The following is a 12,797-nucleotide window of genomic DNA, read 5'->3' as shown; positions in this document are numbered from 1 at the left end:
GAGGGGATTGCAATATTGTACTTAATAAACAATTCTTTTAACGTGAGGAATTTATTAAAAACATTTGTTGTCTTTTGCTTCAAAAAATTGAGATAAGTTATCTTCCTCCAATCATCCTTTACATACTCGTCAAAAAAAAGGATATCTCAAAATTAACAGTTCTTGCATTATCATTTCTAGGGTTTTCAATGCATTTTTTCAATAACACTATAAGTTTATTTTTATAGGTTAGTTCTGTGGAAGTTTTATCCATGGCCCTTGAAGCTTGAATATTGGATATATAATTGCAGAAAGAACATATTGATCTTCGTATATATGTTCAAATCTTTAAAAAATAAAATATATGTAATTAATTTGATAGTGATAGGTTTAATACTTTTTATAAATCCCATTTAATAATGCGTCTATAAATAGTTGACCATAATTAAGGACACTAATTTTTTCTAATTTTAAAATAATTATCGTTATTGTTGGGGTCAAATAACCTAAATGCATTTTTTCATCAAATTTATGATTTCTTAGTTATATTATATAAAATAAAATAATTTATATTACAATCAAATTTCGTTTTAAATTGGAACTTAAAAATTTTGAAACTGATATAATACTTATAGTTCCATCAATATATGATGTTACTGTAAAATATATATCATATTTGGGTCATAGTAATGTTAATTCATTTGATTTTGAATTTTCAGAATCAGATAATGATGATGAAATAATAATATCAATGCTTATGCTAATCTATTAAATTAAAATATAAACAATAATATTCAAATTAATTAACTATAATAATGGTGAAAAAATTGAAATGTAAAAAGTGTAAAACAGTTGATTATAAAATATAAGACTTTTTTTTAAAATTTGTTTTAATATTAAATTTTTAAAATAAATAAAAATAAAAGGTGTTTTTAAAATTGAAAGAAAATCAAATTCGAACGCGTTCGTCATAAAAAAAGGAACGCGTTCACCTTCAAAGTTCGTCAAAAATAAAAGGAACGCCGTTCACCATTTTTTTCAAAAAAACGGACTTCGTTCGCGAACGCATTCATAAAAAAAATCAACGTTATTTTTATGTTAAAATTTAAATTTGCATTTAAAACTTTCATGAACATATTTCGGCGAAACATTTTTAAACCCCGTATTAAAAAAAATTCACATTAACTTTTCCGTAAAAAGAAAAACACTAAGATTATTTTTTAAATAAAGAACTCCATGGGAATATCTCATCTACCATTTAAATTCTTAAATGTTATTTAAATTCGTTATGCATATATATTAAAGAGGTCATTTTTAAACTTTGAACCCTCATATCTCTTGAACTCATAATTATAGCTTCAAAAAAATACTTAACTATACAAAATATTAAAGATGACCATAAAATATATGGTCGATAATAAAAATATAATAATAAAAAAAAATCGATTTTATAGCATTGACAATTTTTATGGAAAGTGGTAGCCCAATTTAGATCGGGGTATAAATATATACCTATAGATTTTAAGTATCAGAAGATCAAAAACTTTTGAATTTTGATCATAATTTGGTTTAAAATCTTCCGATAGCACTTTCAATTATTTTTTATATTTTGATCTGTCTGATCAATATTTTCAGGAGGAAAAATTTTAAAAAATCTTCCTTGAATTTACACTAAATCAAACTAAATTTTTAAAAAATTTAATGCTTGATCTAAAATCAAACTAAATTTTTAAAAAATTTAATGCTTGATCTAAAATCAATAATTTTATCCTTTCTTAGTTATAACTACTCGAGCCCGTGCAAGGCTTTTGCATTATATTTCTGTATACTATTGGTAATAAAACATTTTTCAGATGTCGTGTTCAAATTCAAAAAACTAAATTCTTTTATAAACATAAGAGTTCTCCCAATGCTCATTGTCAAACTATATATATATATATATATTTATACATACTTTTAGACTATGATTAGGCTTAAGTTTGTTGATTAAAGTGGTTATAGTTTTTGGGGATAAAGCTTCTAAATTCCAAAACTCTGGGCGAGGTTGGAAAATTTGCGTTAAATATTCTAAAGATTGCTGCATGCATAAATGATTAAGTCCCATCAAATTACAAAATTTTATTATTATAAATTTAATCTTTATAAACCATGAATCGTAAAGGGATTCATTCGATTTATAAAATTGGATCACAGACTGTGGTGGCTGAAAAAATAAATTTGTATATATATTAAATTATAAAAACTCATAGCTTACATTAATTGGCATGTTAGTGTACATATTTATATCATTTATGACACCCAAAACTAATTTTTCCAAAAAATTGAAAAAATTAATAAGAGCTAAACATCGATAATATGTATTAGACCAATGTTCTGTACCAACTGGGAAATAATATGCTTAGAGAATATATACTATTATACCGGGTAGATCGTCTTCAAAATTTTCATTCATCTCATAAAAATTTTGGTTAGTTTCAATAAATTTAAATAAATTGCATGATATATCTTTTAAATACAAAATTGTAATATAAATATAATAATTTAACAAACCTTCAAACAGTTTTAAAGATACATTCCTCTCGTCACATTGCGTACTTGTCAGTTCATAAAATGAATAAATTGCCGAATATTTTGAATAACATAAAGAAATTTCCTTAAATAGTTTTTCCGAAAATTATTGTTTAAATACAAATCAAATTCATTTAAAGGTCAAAAACAAGAGCCTATGCCAGAGAACTGCAGTATAATTTAATTAATTTAAGGGTGGGTTTGGATGCTTTTTTAAAAAAAAAATTTAAGGTATTATTCTTTGACATTAATTTTGAGAAAAATTCAAGTCCTAAAAATCATATTAAAATTTAAAAATATATTTACAAAAAAAATTATTATTTTCTATTTCTTTTAAAATAAAATTATTTCTATAAATTTTTTCATTAGGCTGTGCCCAAAACCATTTTAAAAAAAATCGCAAATTTTAATGAAATCGTTTGTTAAATTCTTAAATTTTCTAGAATTAAGTTTTGGACATGTTTTCATTTTTATATTTAAAATGCTTATTTATTTATATTCATTAGTTTTGAAAATTTACGAATTAATTTTGTGATATTTTGGACAAAGTTTTAAAAAATTCTTAATTTTTCTGTTTTCTTTATTTATTTCTTTATGCCTTTCTCACTTCTGTGACCTTATAAGTTTTCAGAGAAGGCAAAAAATTATAATTTAAAAGGTGATATTTATTTCATATCAAACGAAAATAAAATCTTAATTAAATTAAAATATTTAAAAGTAGTTCTGTATGCCGGCCGGCCAGCCGGGATTTTCGTACACCCCCTCCCCCCAAAATGAGTGATTTTTATATCGCGGTGCACGGCAAGCACATTAAATTTCACAATTTTATAATATTATATTATATTTAAATAATAATAAAATTTAAATAAGCATAACTAGCTGATTGCCTGTCAAAGAATAGCGGGTTATTCTTAAATTTCCTATTTATTTAAACGAGTGGACCAGAAATTTTCCTTTCATTTTATGAAGTATTATTAGAGATCAGCAACAGGCAGATTATTATCCCGCCCATATTAAGCGAGAATGTGCAGTTGTGGCGAGCTAAAAAAAATCAAATATAAGGAGGGTGAGCAAGGTTAGATAAATTGAGGGTTTGTAAAGGTCGCCGAATACATTTAAGCCTCGAATCGCAACAAGGCTTTACTACAAGTAAAGTAACGTTATTTGTAACTTTTCCCTTTAACACTGATTGTATTATTTTTGAAACGTCGATAATTTAAAAACGAGCAAAAATAAAATTAATTTAAAATCTATAAACATAATAAATTATTTAAAAATTTACTTTGATATTAAAATTATTCGTGGCTTTCGAAGTACTAACGTCTACATTTTGATATATAATATTGGCCAAAAAAGTGGTGATGCTTCATTTAAAAAAATATAACAAAAGTATAATAGATGGCAGTATAAAAATATATCTCTTTTAAATTGTAAAATAAAAAAGGGAACAAATCATATACGCTGTATATTTTAATTAATTTAAAATTTTATTTCTAAATTTTTAATTGAAATGCTATATTTATTATTAAAATGCTGTTTTTTTCTAATCATATTAAAAATTTAATTTTATAATAATATTGTTTAAAATTTTATATGCAGCTTTACAATTTAATTTAAGTAATTTTTTATATTTTTTGTAAATTAAATTACTCAAATAATTTTAATATAATATAATGAATTCAAACAGATTCTGTTTATTTATTGTAAATAAAATCTCCTTGAGAAAATTGTAAAATCAAATGAAAATATCGTGTATATTATGATTTATTTTTATGATAAATAACAGTTTTATAATAGACCTCTTTCGAGTTACCAAAATTTTATATCATACCAATGATAGCCCCGTGACTATCAGACACCCAAACAACTAAAATCTACCAGAAATCTGACTTTTACTATTACACTCGAAAAAAGCAGAAGATTCAGCCTTACAATGGAAAACAGCAACTATAGATGCAAAACAGTAAATGGGAACCCGCTTTTGTTTTACGCCTTGCAAGATATCGTTTAGACCTCTGCGTCAAATCAGTTAAAAAGGCCAATTTTAATGAGTATCTAGATGATATAATTATACCACAGAGAAGCGGATGCATTAGTGGAAGACACAATAGTTAATAAATTTAGAAGACGCATTAGGGTCTGGCAATAAACCAACAAGTTTATAACACAATCACAGCCCAAATCTCCGGTAAATTTACAGTGACTTCACAGACAGCCGCAATAGACTGAGAAAACAAAGCCATGCTACAGCCAGCTGAACTAATAAGCTCTCAATAAAGACATGCAAAATGAAAAAGATTTTATCTTGGAAGGATTATGGACCCTTAACTATATGTAAACTATATAATAATTATCTAAAATTTTCTCGCCTTAATAACATCATGCTGCACCTATTCGATATCCCCACACCGGCTATCTAAAAGTGCACCTGAAAGCAGTAGACCATCCAAGAATGACATAATCCATATCGGCGCCTCAAACAATCATATAGACATGGCGGAATAAATTCTCAATTACCTTTGAAGATTGCCTTACCATCCTCGAGGTGAATTCCTTACATATTTAGCACATGGAAATGCTAGCAATGTGGGCAGAAGCATGACACAAAAAACAGATATAAGGAACTTCCCAGCATTGTCACAGACAGTTAAGTAGCCTACATTATCAAAAAGGGAGCAACACGTTCCTTCAGTTACGAACATATTCTAAAAGAAATAATAATTGCTGCTTTAGAATTCAAGAATTATGTCCAACTGGCAAGGAATATAACCTGGATTTCAACAAGTGGATTTCAACGAGAATATGACAGGAGCAGAGAATGGACCCATGGTTTAATCTATCACATGATGACTTACCAATAGAACAAGATGTAATAAACTGGATCCGAGCGTCAACATTAATAGACCACCAAGACTTGATAGTCAGCAGGACATATGAAGATTGGTTAGTGGAAACTTTTAACCACTATATTGACATGGCTCTCGAAAATCATCTGAATGTATCTCACACATCCAATTACCATAATTAATCGATCCCCCCCCCGCCCTCGTTTTCTATCTATACCCCATTCTGGGCCATCAGAGTTGTTAAAACCTACTTTTAAAAGAAACGCGCTACCGCTATGGCTATTTATCAAATAAAGTTTTTGCTTTGCATAGTATTTAATATATAAAAATCAACATTTAAAAATATTTAAATATAGTTATTTTTGCTTATAAAAAATTTATGTAAAAAGACTATAGTCGAGCAGGTCTAAATCAAAAATTGACTTTTAGCACGTCTATATCCTAAAAGCTAACGATACCACAAACAAAAATATACCTTATATTTTTTTAAGGGCCAATGAATGAATATGTTTGTATTTTATTTGAATAGAATGATTAAGTTTCAAAAATATAAATTTATGGCAATATCATTATAAGCATTTGAATAATAGTATACTATCAACCCTAAGTCTAAAGCGATGATCAGAAAGTATAAGTTTCGCCTTACTAAATAATCTCTCAACACTAGTACTTGAGGGCAAGGTAATAATTAATTTTATAGACATATTTTTATTATAAGAAAAATTATCAAAAATACTCATTTGTATTTTCAGATTTAAAGAACGCGTCTAGGGGATTTTCTATTATATTAGTATCCTTTATTTCAAAAAAATTATCAGTTTTTATGGTTCTAACTAGGGCATCTTTGTTTACTATCTCAATCATTAGTGTCTGGCGACAAAAAATTGTTGTACCAGTGATAAGTTTTAATTATCATAGTACCAATGACATTAGCTGAACTGTATCAATTATAAAATCGCCAATAACTTTATCAGCCAGTTTCTGAGAAATATTAGCATGTGAAATATTATTAATAAATTTAGCTTGAATTGAATTGGTTTTTTTAGAATATCCCCTATACCAAAATTATTAAATTGGCATGAACATTCTTACAAAATAAAAATACTATTAGAATTTAAAATGACAATTACCTTTAGGTGTTTCTTAGATTTATTTGAGGATATATTTTTTTACAGTTTGAACAATTAAATTTATAGGCACTTTTTGTTTTTACATTAATTTGAAAATATTTTCAAATTTTTGAAATGGAAAATATGTATTAATGTTATCAAGAACATTTCTTCTAGGGTGCCTTTCATTTCATTAATATCAAAATAATTTACACCAGATGATTTAGGTTTATAATACAAATGGAAAATATAAATTACAAATTGAAAATATAAATTAAAATTTGAAAATATAAATTATTTGTATTTTACATTATTTTATGATCTATGCTTCAATATTGTCCTTTTGTTATTATGTTTTTTTTTCGTAAACGTTTACTAATTATACTAAATATATATTTTTCATTTTATAAAATATATAATTATAAATTAATTACAAGTTTTAAATAAAATAATATACATTTAAAATTGAAAATATAAATTTTAAAATTAAATAATAAAAATTATTAATAATTATGATAATAAATTATAAAAATTATTATTAATTATGATAATATATTTAAATTTTAATGTTTATTTTATAGTTATATTTTTAAAAGGTAGCTAAATAGCGCGCTCCTTAGCTACTTTCAAAAAAAGGAGCGCGCTAAAAATAATATAACTGGAAAAAAGTAACGCGCTATTAGCTATAGCTACCAAGTAGAGCTACTTTAACAACTCTGTGGGCCATCATATTTTAGTTCAATATAATATTTAAATTAACTTTATTTCAAATTAATATATCATTATGTAAATTTTTCAAAATTTTTGATATAAATTTGTAAGTTCTGGCTCGAAAAATTTAGGGACGCTCTGAAATGGTTATTAGAAACAAACAATTCAAAAAATTTACCTTTTCAAATATTAATTTAGCCTTGACCCACCCAAATTTTTGATGGTTTATTATATTTTATATTTTCGGCGTCGCATTCAAATTATCTTTTTCAAAGAACCTTCTTACCTTTCTTGGACAAGTTTAGGATAAAATTAAAAGGTTAAAGTATTGGGTAGTTATTATATCTGTAAAAAATGGTTTAATAAAAATATAAGGATATTTGTAATAAATAAAACTAATATGAATATGAAATCATATTTATGGTCAGAATCTCTTAAAATACTTTTTTAAGACTCTGGAAATTTTAAAAGTTATCAAAATTTATTTTGAGATGGCCTTAAAACATTTTTCATTAAACTAAAACATAGAATTTATTTTTAAAGTAGCATTTATTAATTTAAAACATAGCATTTGTTAAAATATAGCAAATCATTAATTATAAATTAAATTGTGCTAATGATATTTATAAAATGGATAAGGTTAGTTTATAATTTAATTCTTAAAATACTATAATAATATATCATACTTGCTTTGAGCAATATCAAATTTTTTTGAGAAGTCATAACAATCATATAACAAATAATGGATGAAAACATTATATTGAACTTCACCAAAATAAAGATTTTTTGCAAATGAATTTTGGGTATGTATAGTAGAATCACATTTATCCATTGAACTTTCTTCACCGTGAATTAGATAAGACATATTAAAATCTTCTTTGCGAGAAATTAAATGGTCGTCATCGATGTTAACGCCACCCAGTTTTAACAAAGGTTTTACGTATTCACATAAAAATCTTTAAATATAGTAATATATTTATTGATTTTATAATACTGCTACATAGAAATACTAATATATTAAATTTAATTATGAGTTATAAATTTTCTTGACTTATATTAAATATTGTTAAAATAATACATTTTAATTTGTATATATTTAATAATTAAATGACCTGCTACTATGATCAGATCATTCATTGATAGATATGATTTCCTTTTCCTGCAATTTGTGTTTATGGTACAAGAAAATCATGAAACCTGAATACTTATAATTATTGAGTTTTTCCAGATTTTAAAATACTGGGTCAAACCCTGCAGGGTGGGACAGGGTCGGGTAAATATTTAGACGAGCCGGGCTAAAACTAAATTCCAAAAGAGTCGGGCCTGAAAATTTTGTCTTGCAGATCTCTAATGCATACTTATTTTTTTGGAATTTTATATCTCACACCTATTATGTTGTTGATATTACAACTAATATAAATTGCCTAACAATCGAAAATGTTAATTCATAAAAATAAACATGTATACGCGATAAAAAATGCCTGGTCTATAATTGTATCTAAGAGCTTGTCATAAGTGACGAAATACATTCCATTCTTCGATTCAGATGCAACGTTGATTATTACTTCAAATATTCTTTAAAAAAATTATCAATATTTTAAATTACATTATTATACTTTTCGATAAAATATTTGAGAATTTTAAAAATAATTAAAAAGGTAAGTTTCGTAATGAATTAATGCGAAACTAAAGTTTTTTATCAAAATAGTACGATTTTGAGCATGTCTAGACCTGTGCATCTGCGGGCCTTTGGCTTTCTACAGATAGATGAAAGTATCGTGAAAATTCCAATTATTTTTTGATATGACATTTAAAACTAATTAATCATCCGAGAGCGGAGCATAGCAGGTGAGGCAAAAAGACAAACGCCTATAGATAACTCACTCTTTACCAAGATTTTTCAATATCTAATCAAAAGATTAAACTTAGCTCTAAGTTTCTAGCTTATTTAATCGAATCGTTGAGGCTAAACTTTCTCCCTTCTCGGGATTATAAGGCAAAGAATAAAATGTAAAATAAAACTGATTTAATTTCAAATTCTATCTAAGATTATAACAACGTCGAATAAATTATTAAAATTTTAAAAAGTGGTAGATAATGACATAAAAATGCTAGATTCACAGTGGCAATGCCCAAGACCGTGGAAGTTGGGATTTTAAAAGAAATTACCTGATGAACCTGAAAAAAGGTTACTAAACGATGAATATTTATAATTTGTTGAAATCAATAAAAATGAAATGTTTTATGTCTTATGTTAATTTATATTTTCTTTTTCCCCGAATGGTTTCTCATTTAGCCGATGAGTCTTTAATTGTAAAAGACTCGAATTTTGCTAAATTTTACTGCTTTAAATATAGAAGGTATCAAGGCTTTTATAAAAAAATATGTATGCCATAGACCAAAAACAAATGCGATTTGTAAAAAGGTTAAATATTTATTTATAGAAAATTTTCCAAAAGAAAGATGTGAACCTTAATTAGACTTCTACCTTAAAAATAAATCCGTTATTAGCGTAAAAGGCGAGGTAACTAAGTATTGGCGCTGAAATGGCGACTATTTGGATTTCTTGAACCTTAATAGCGTTTATTTTAATTTAAATACCACTTTTTTAATGTCTCACATTTCAAATTTTTTACTCAATATTAATAAAAGTGTCGCCGAGGTGGCTTAGTGCAAAAGATGCACGCCTAGTAAACGAATGTGGCCATGTTCAAACTCCGGAGTGGATTGTTTAATTTTAAGATTTTCTTCGATGATGGATGAACAAATATGTATGCAAAAAATAAAAATGATTAACAGAGCTTAGAAATGTTACCGCGGCCACCGACAGGCTAAGGTAGTCGGAATCTACAGCACAAACACATCATTAGGCTTTCCAATAAGTGAGGAAGTTCATCAATGGTATATCAGCCTACTCTGTTCATAACAGTAATTGTTCCAAACTAACTCGGAATCAACCCCATGGAATATTATTTGCACATGATATTATAATGCTTGCCGAAACAAATGAAGAAATGAAAAATGCGAATTAAATATATATTTAAAAAAATTATAGGCTAAAGACAACAAGGAAAAAACAGCATATATTGTAATAAGTGAATATGAAACAGATTACATTGACATAAATTAATGGCAACTACCTGCAATTAAAAGCTGCAAATATTTGGGCTACTTTACAAACCAATAGTTAAATTTAAGAAGAAATAAAATAAATCAAGGATGATTGAAGTGGAGAAATTTATCAGTTGGTAAAAAATCCAATTAAAGGGAAAGATATACTCCATAGTACAGCCAACTACCTATATAGATCGGAAACATGACCAAGCAAAGAATCAATCGAGAGAAGTTTACAGATAATGGAGATGAGAATTTTAAGGATGATAGCTGGGGTAATCAAAAAGGATAAGATAGAAATATAAATATACTAAGATTAAAGGTAGTATCCATCAAAATAAAAATCTCGGCAAACAGACTAAGAAAGTATGGACACAAGATGAGAAGGCTCGAAACTATATCGGAAACAAAGTTAAAAGTTTAGAAATAATTTTATATATAAATATTTGTGATAAATTTTGCTTTCAAGAATTATTTGGAAAAATTTTTAGTCGAACGTTCTACTATGATTTAAGATAGTAGATGCATTAAAATGCATTGTGGCAAGATAGTATCTTTTGGCGATAATTGAAATTGAATTTATAAAAATTTTGTACAGGTATTTCTGAATTATTATTAATTAATTTTATTAGCGTTTGATATTTTAAAAAAAATAAAATTTTGAAAAAAAATACAAAATGATTGATTTTTTTTTAATGTGCTAGTGGATAATAGTTACCTCGGTAAGCAGGTCTAAGCATGCCTAAATCAAAAATTGACTTTTCGAACGTCTATATCCTAAGAGCTAAAGATACCACAAACAAAAATATACCTTACATTTTTCTAAGGGCCAATGAATGAATATGCTTGTATTTTATTTGAATAGAATGGTTGAGTTTCAAGCTTTTATCGCAACCTTCAAGAAGGCTTTCAATCAAATTCGCATCATTAAATTGATTGTATTTAAACTCGGATCTTAGAATTATGCTGCATTTAAAAATCATCTTGCTAATTAAGCAAAGTATGGTTTTATTTTGATCGGAGTCGTAAATTGGTGAAATTAAATGCATTGCCAGCAAATTGTCGTAAAGGTTTTGTAATGCTATTAAAGTCAAATACCTGAGATTATTTATAAAAAAATATAATAAATTAGTTTAAAAATGTGAAATAATTTTATATATAAAATCTTTATAATATATTTAAGGGTTGACTCTAAAAAATTCATAATTTCATTTTTAGTTTATTAATATAATGGTTATGAATATCTATGCCAATATTCAATATCGAATCGGGACCGATAATTAACATTTTTAAATAATATCAGATCGGGACGATTCAAAAAAACCGATCCAATATTATCATGTTTTTGACTATATTGTGATTTAGTATGTTTTATTTTATACATAATTTCATAATAATAATAACAAATTTATAAAAAAATCCAATTTATTAGTATAATGTTTAAAAAAATCAAAATCTTTTAAAAGATATAGTAGCTACAAAATTATTTTTTGTTATAACAGCAACAAGAAAATCATTTTAAAATAACGACTCCCTAAACTAGTGTTTTTAAACGGCTAACTCATAATTTTAGCCAAAGTAAATTATCCAAGCTTGAAGATTTTTCTTACAGTAGAAAGGTTTGAACATCTACTGTCAAAATCGAGGCGTGGGTAATAATATTTTAACTTAAATTTAACCTTTCCTTTCCTTTGAGTTGTTTAACAACACTACATTCAGCCATCAGCATTGCCCATATTTTAAATAAGATAATTAATTTTTTGAGAAAAAAAAATTGTAGGTTATTTTTGAATAAAAAATATTAATTTTATGGCATTTATTCAAAGGTAAATAATATCAATTTAAATATCGGTTATGTATTTATATCAAATATCGGATAAATCGGATCTGTGAAAAATTTATTGATCGTTACAAATCTAATTACTAATAACATTTAATAAAAAAGGAAAAGTTTTTTCAAACATTTAACTATTTTTAAGCGTAGATATATAAAATCTTAAGTAAAATTTAAGGATATATAAATATGAGTCGAATGGATTCTAACCCTATTAGATGATTTTTTTTTTTATTATAAATAACATACTGGTCATTCCTAATCACACACCTCACTAGTGTTGTTAAACGCCGATTTTTAAAAACGGCTAGCTCAATATTTTAGCCAGAAAAATATTGCCTAAGCCTCAAGATTTCGCTAGTAAATGTTCAAACCTTAGTTCCTTCTACAAACAAAATCTGGCTTGCGTAATATTATTCTAGTTGAAATATTGTTAGTCGTTTTTAAAAATCGGCTCAAAAAGAGCCCTTTAACAACACTACACCTCACAGCCAACCCATCTCAATTCTTTTAAAAAATAGTTTACTAGTAAAATAATATATTATGCATAAAAATCATGGCGTTTTCATGAGTTCAAAAAATATCGCTAATATAATAATTAGAGATAATAAAAATGTGAACAAGAATAAAAAAATA

The 12,797-nt window shown here is 26.1% G+C and overlaps 1 protein-coding gene across 1 annotated transcript in view; it reads right to left on the bottom strand.

Moving 5' to 3' along the window:
* The window catches only part of LOC135926818 (uncharacterized), a 74,664-nt gene that overhangs the window by 49,929 nt on the left and 11,938 nt on the right, over nt 1-12,797 (bottom strand). Inside the window, exons 7-14 of the mRNA XM_065462748.1 lie at nt 11,144-11,425; nt 8,681-8,788; nt 7,900-8,169; nt 3,830-3,911; nt 2,530-2,632; nt 2,401-2,484; nt 2,234-2,361; nt 1,934-2,182 (exon numbers count right to left, since the gene is read on the bottom strand). Of these exons, the coding sequence (XP_065318820.1) occupies nt 1,934-2,182; nt 2,234-2,361; nt 2,401-2,484; nt 2,530-2,632; nt 3,830-3,911; nt 7,900-8,169; nt 8,681-8,788; nt 11,144-11,425 (1,306 nt within the window). The remainder of the gene's footprint in view (nt 1-1,933; nt 2,183-2,233; nt 2,362-2,400; nt 2,485-2,529; nt 2,633-3,829; nt 3,912-7,899; nt 8,170-8,680; nt 8,789-11,143; nt 11,426-12,797) is intronic.

This window comes from Gordionus sp. m RMFG-2023, chromosome 3 (assembly GCF_954871325.1).
Source record: "Gordionus sp. m RMFG-2023 chromosome 3, tfGorSpeb1-WG-v2, whole genome shotgun sequence".
NCBI lineage: Eukaryota > Metazoa > Nematomorpha > Gordioida > Chordodea > Parachordodidae > Gordionus > Gordionus sp. m RMFG-2023.
Note: the sequence above shows the minus strand (reverse complement) of the source record. Positions and strands in the feature narration are given on the sequence as shown.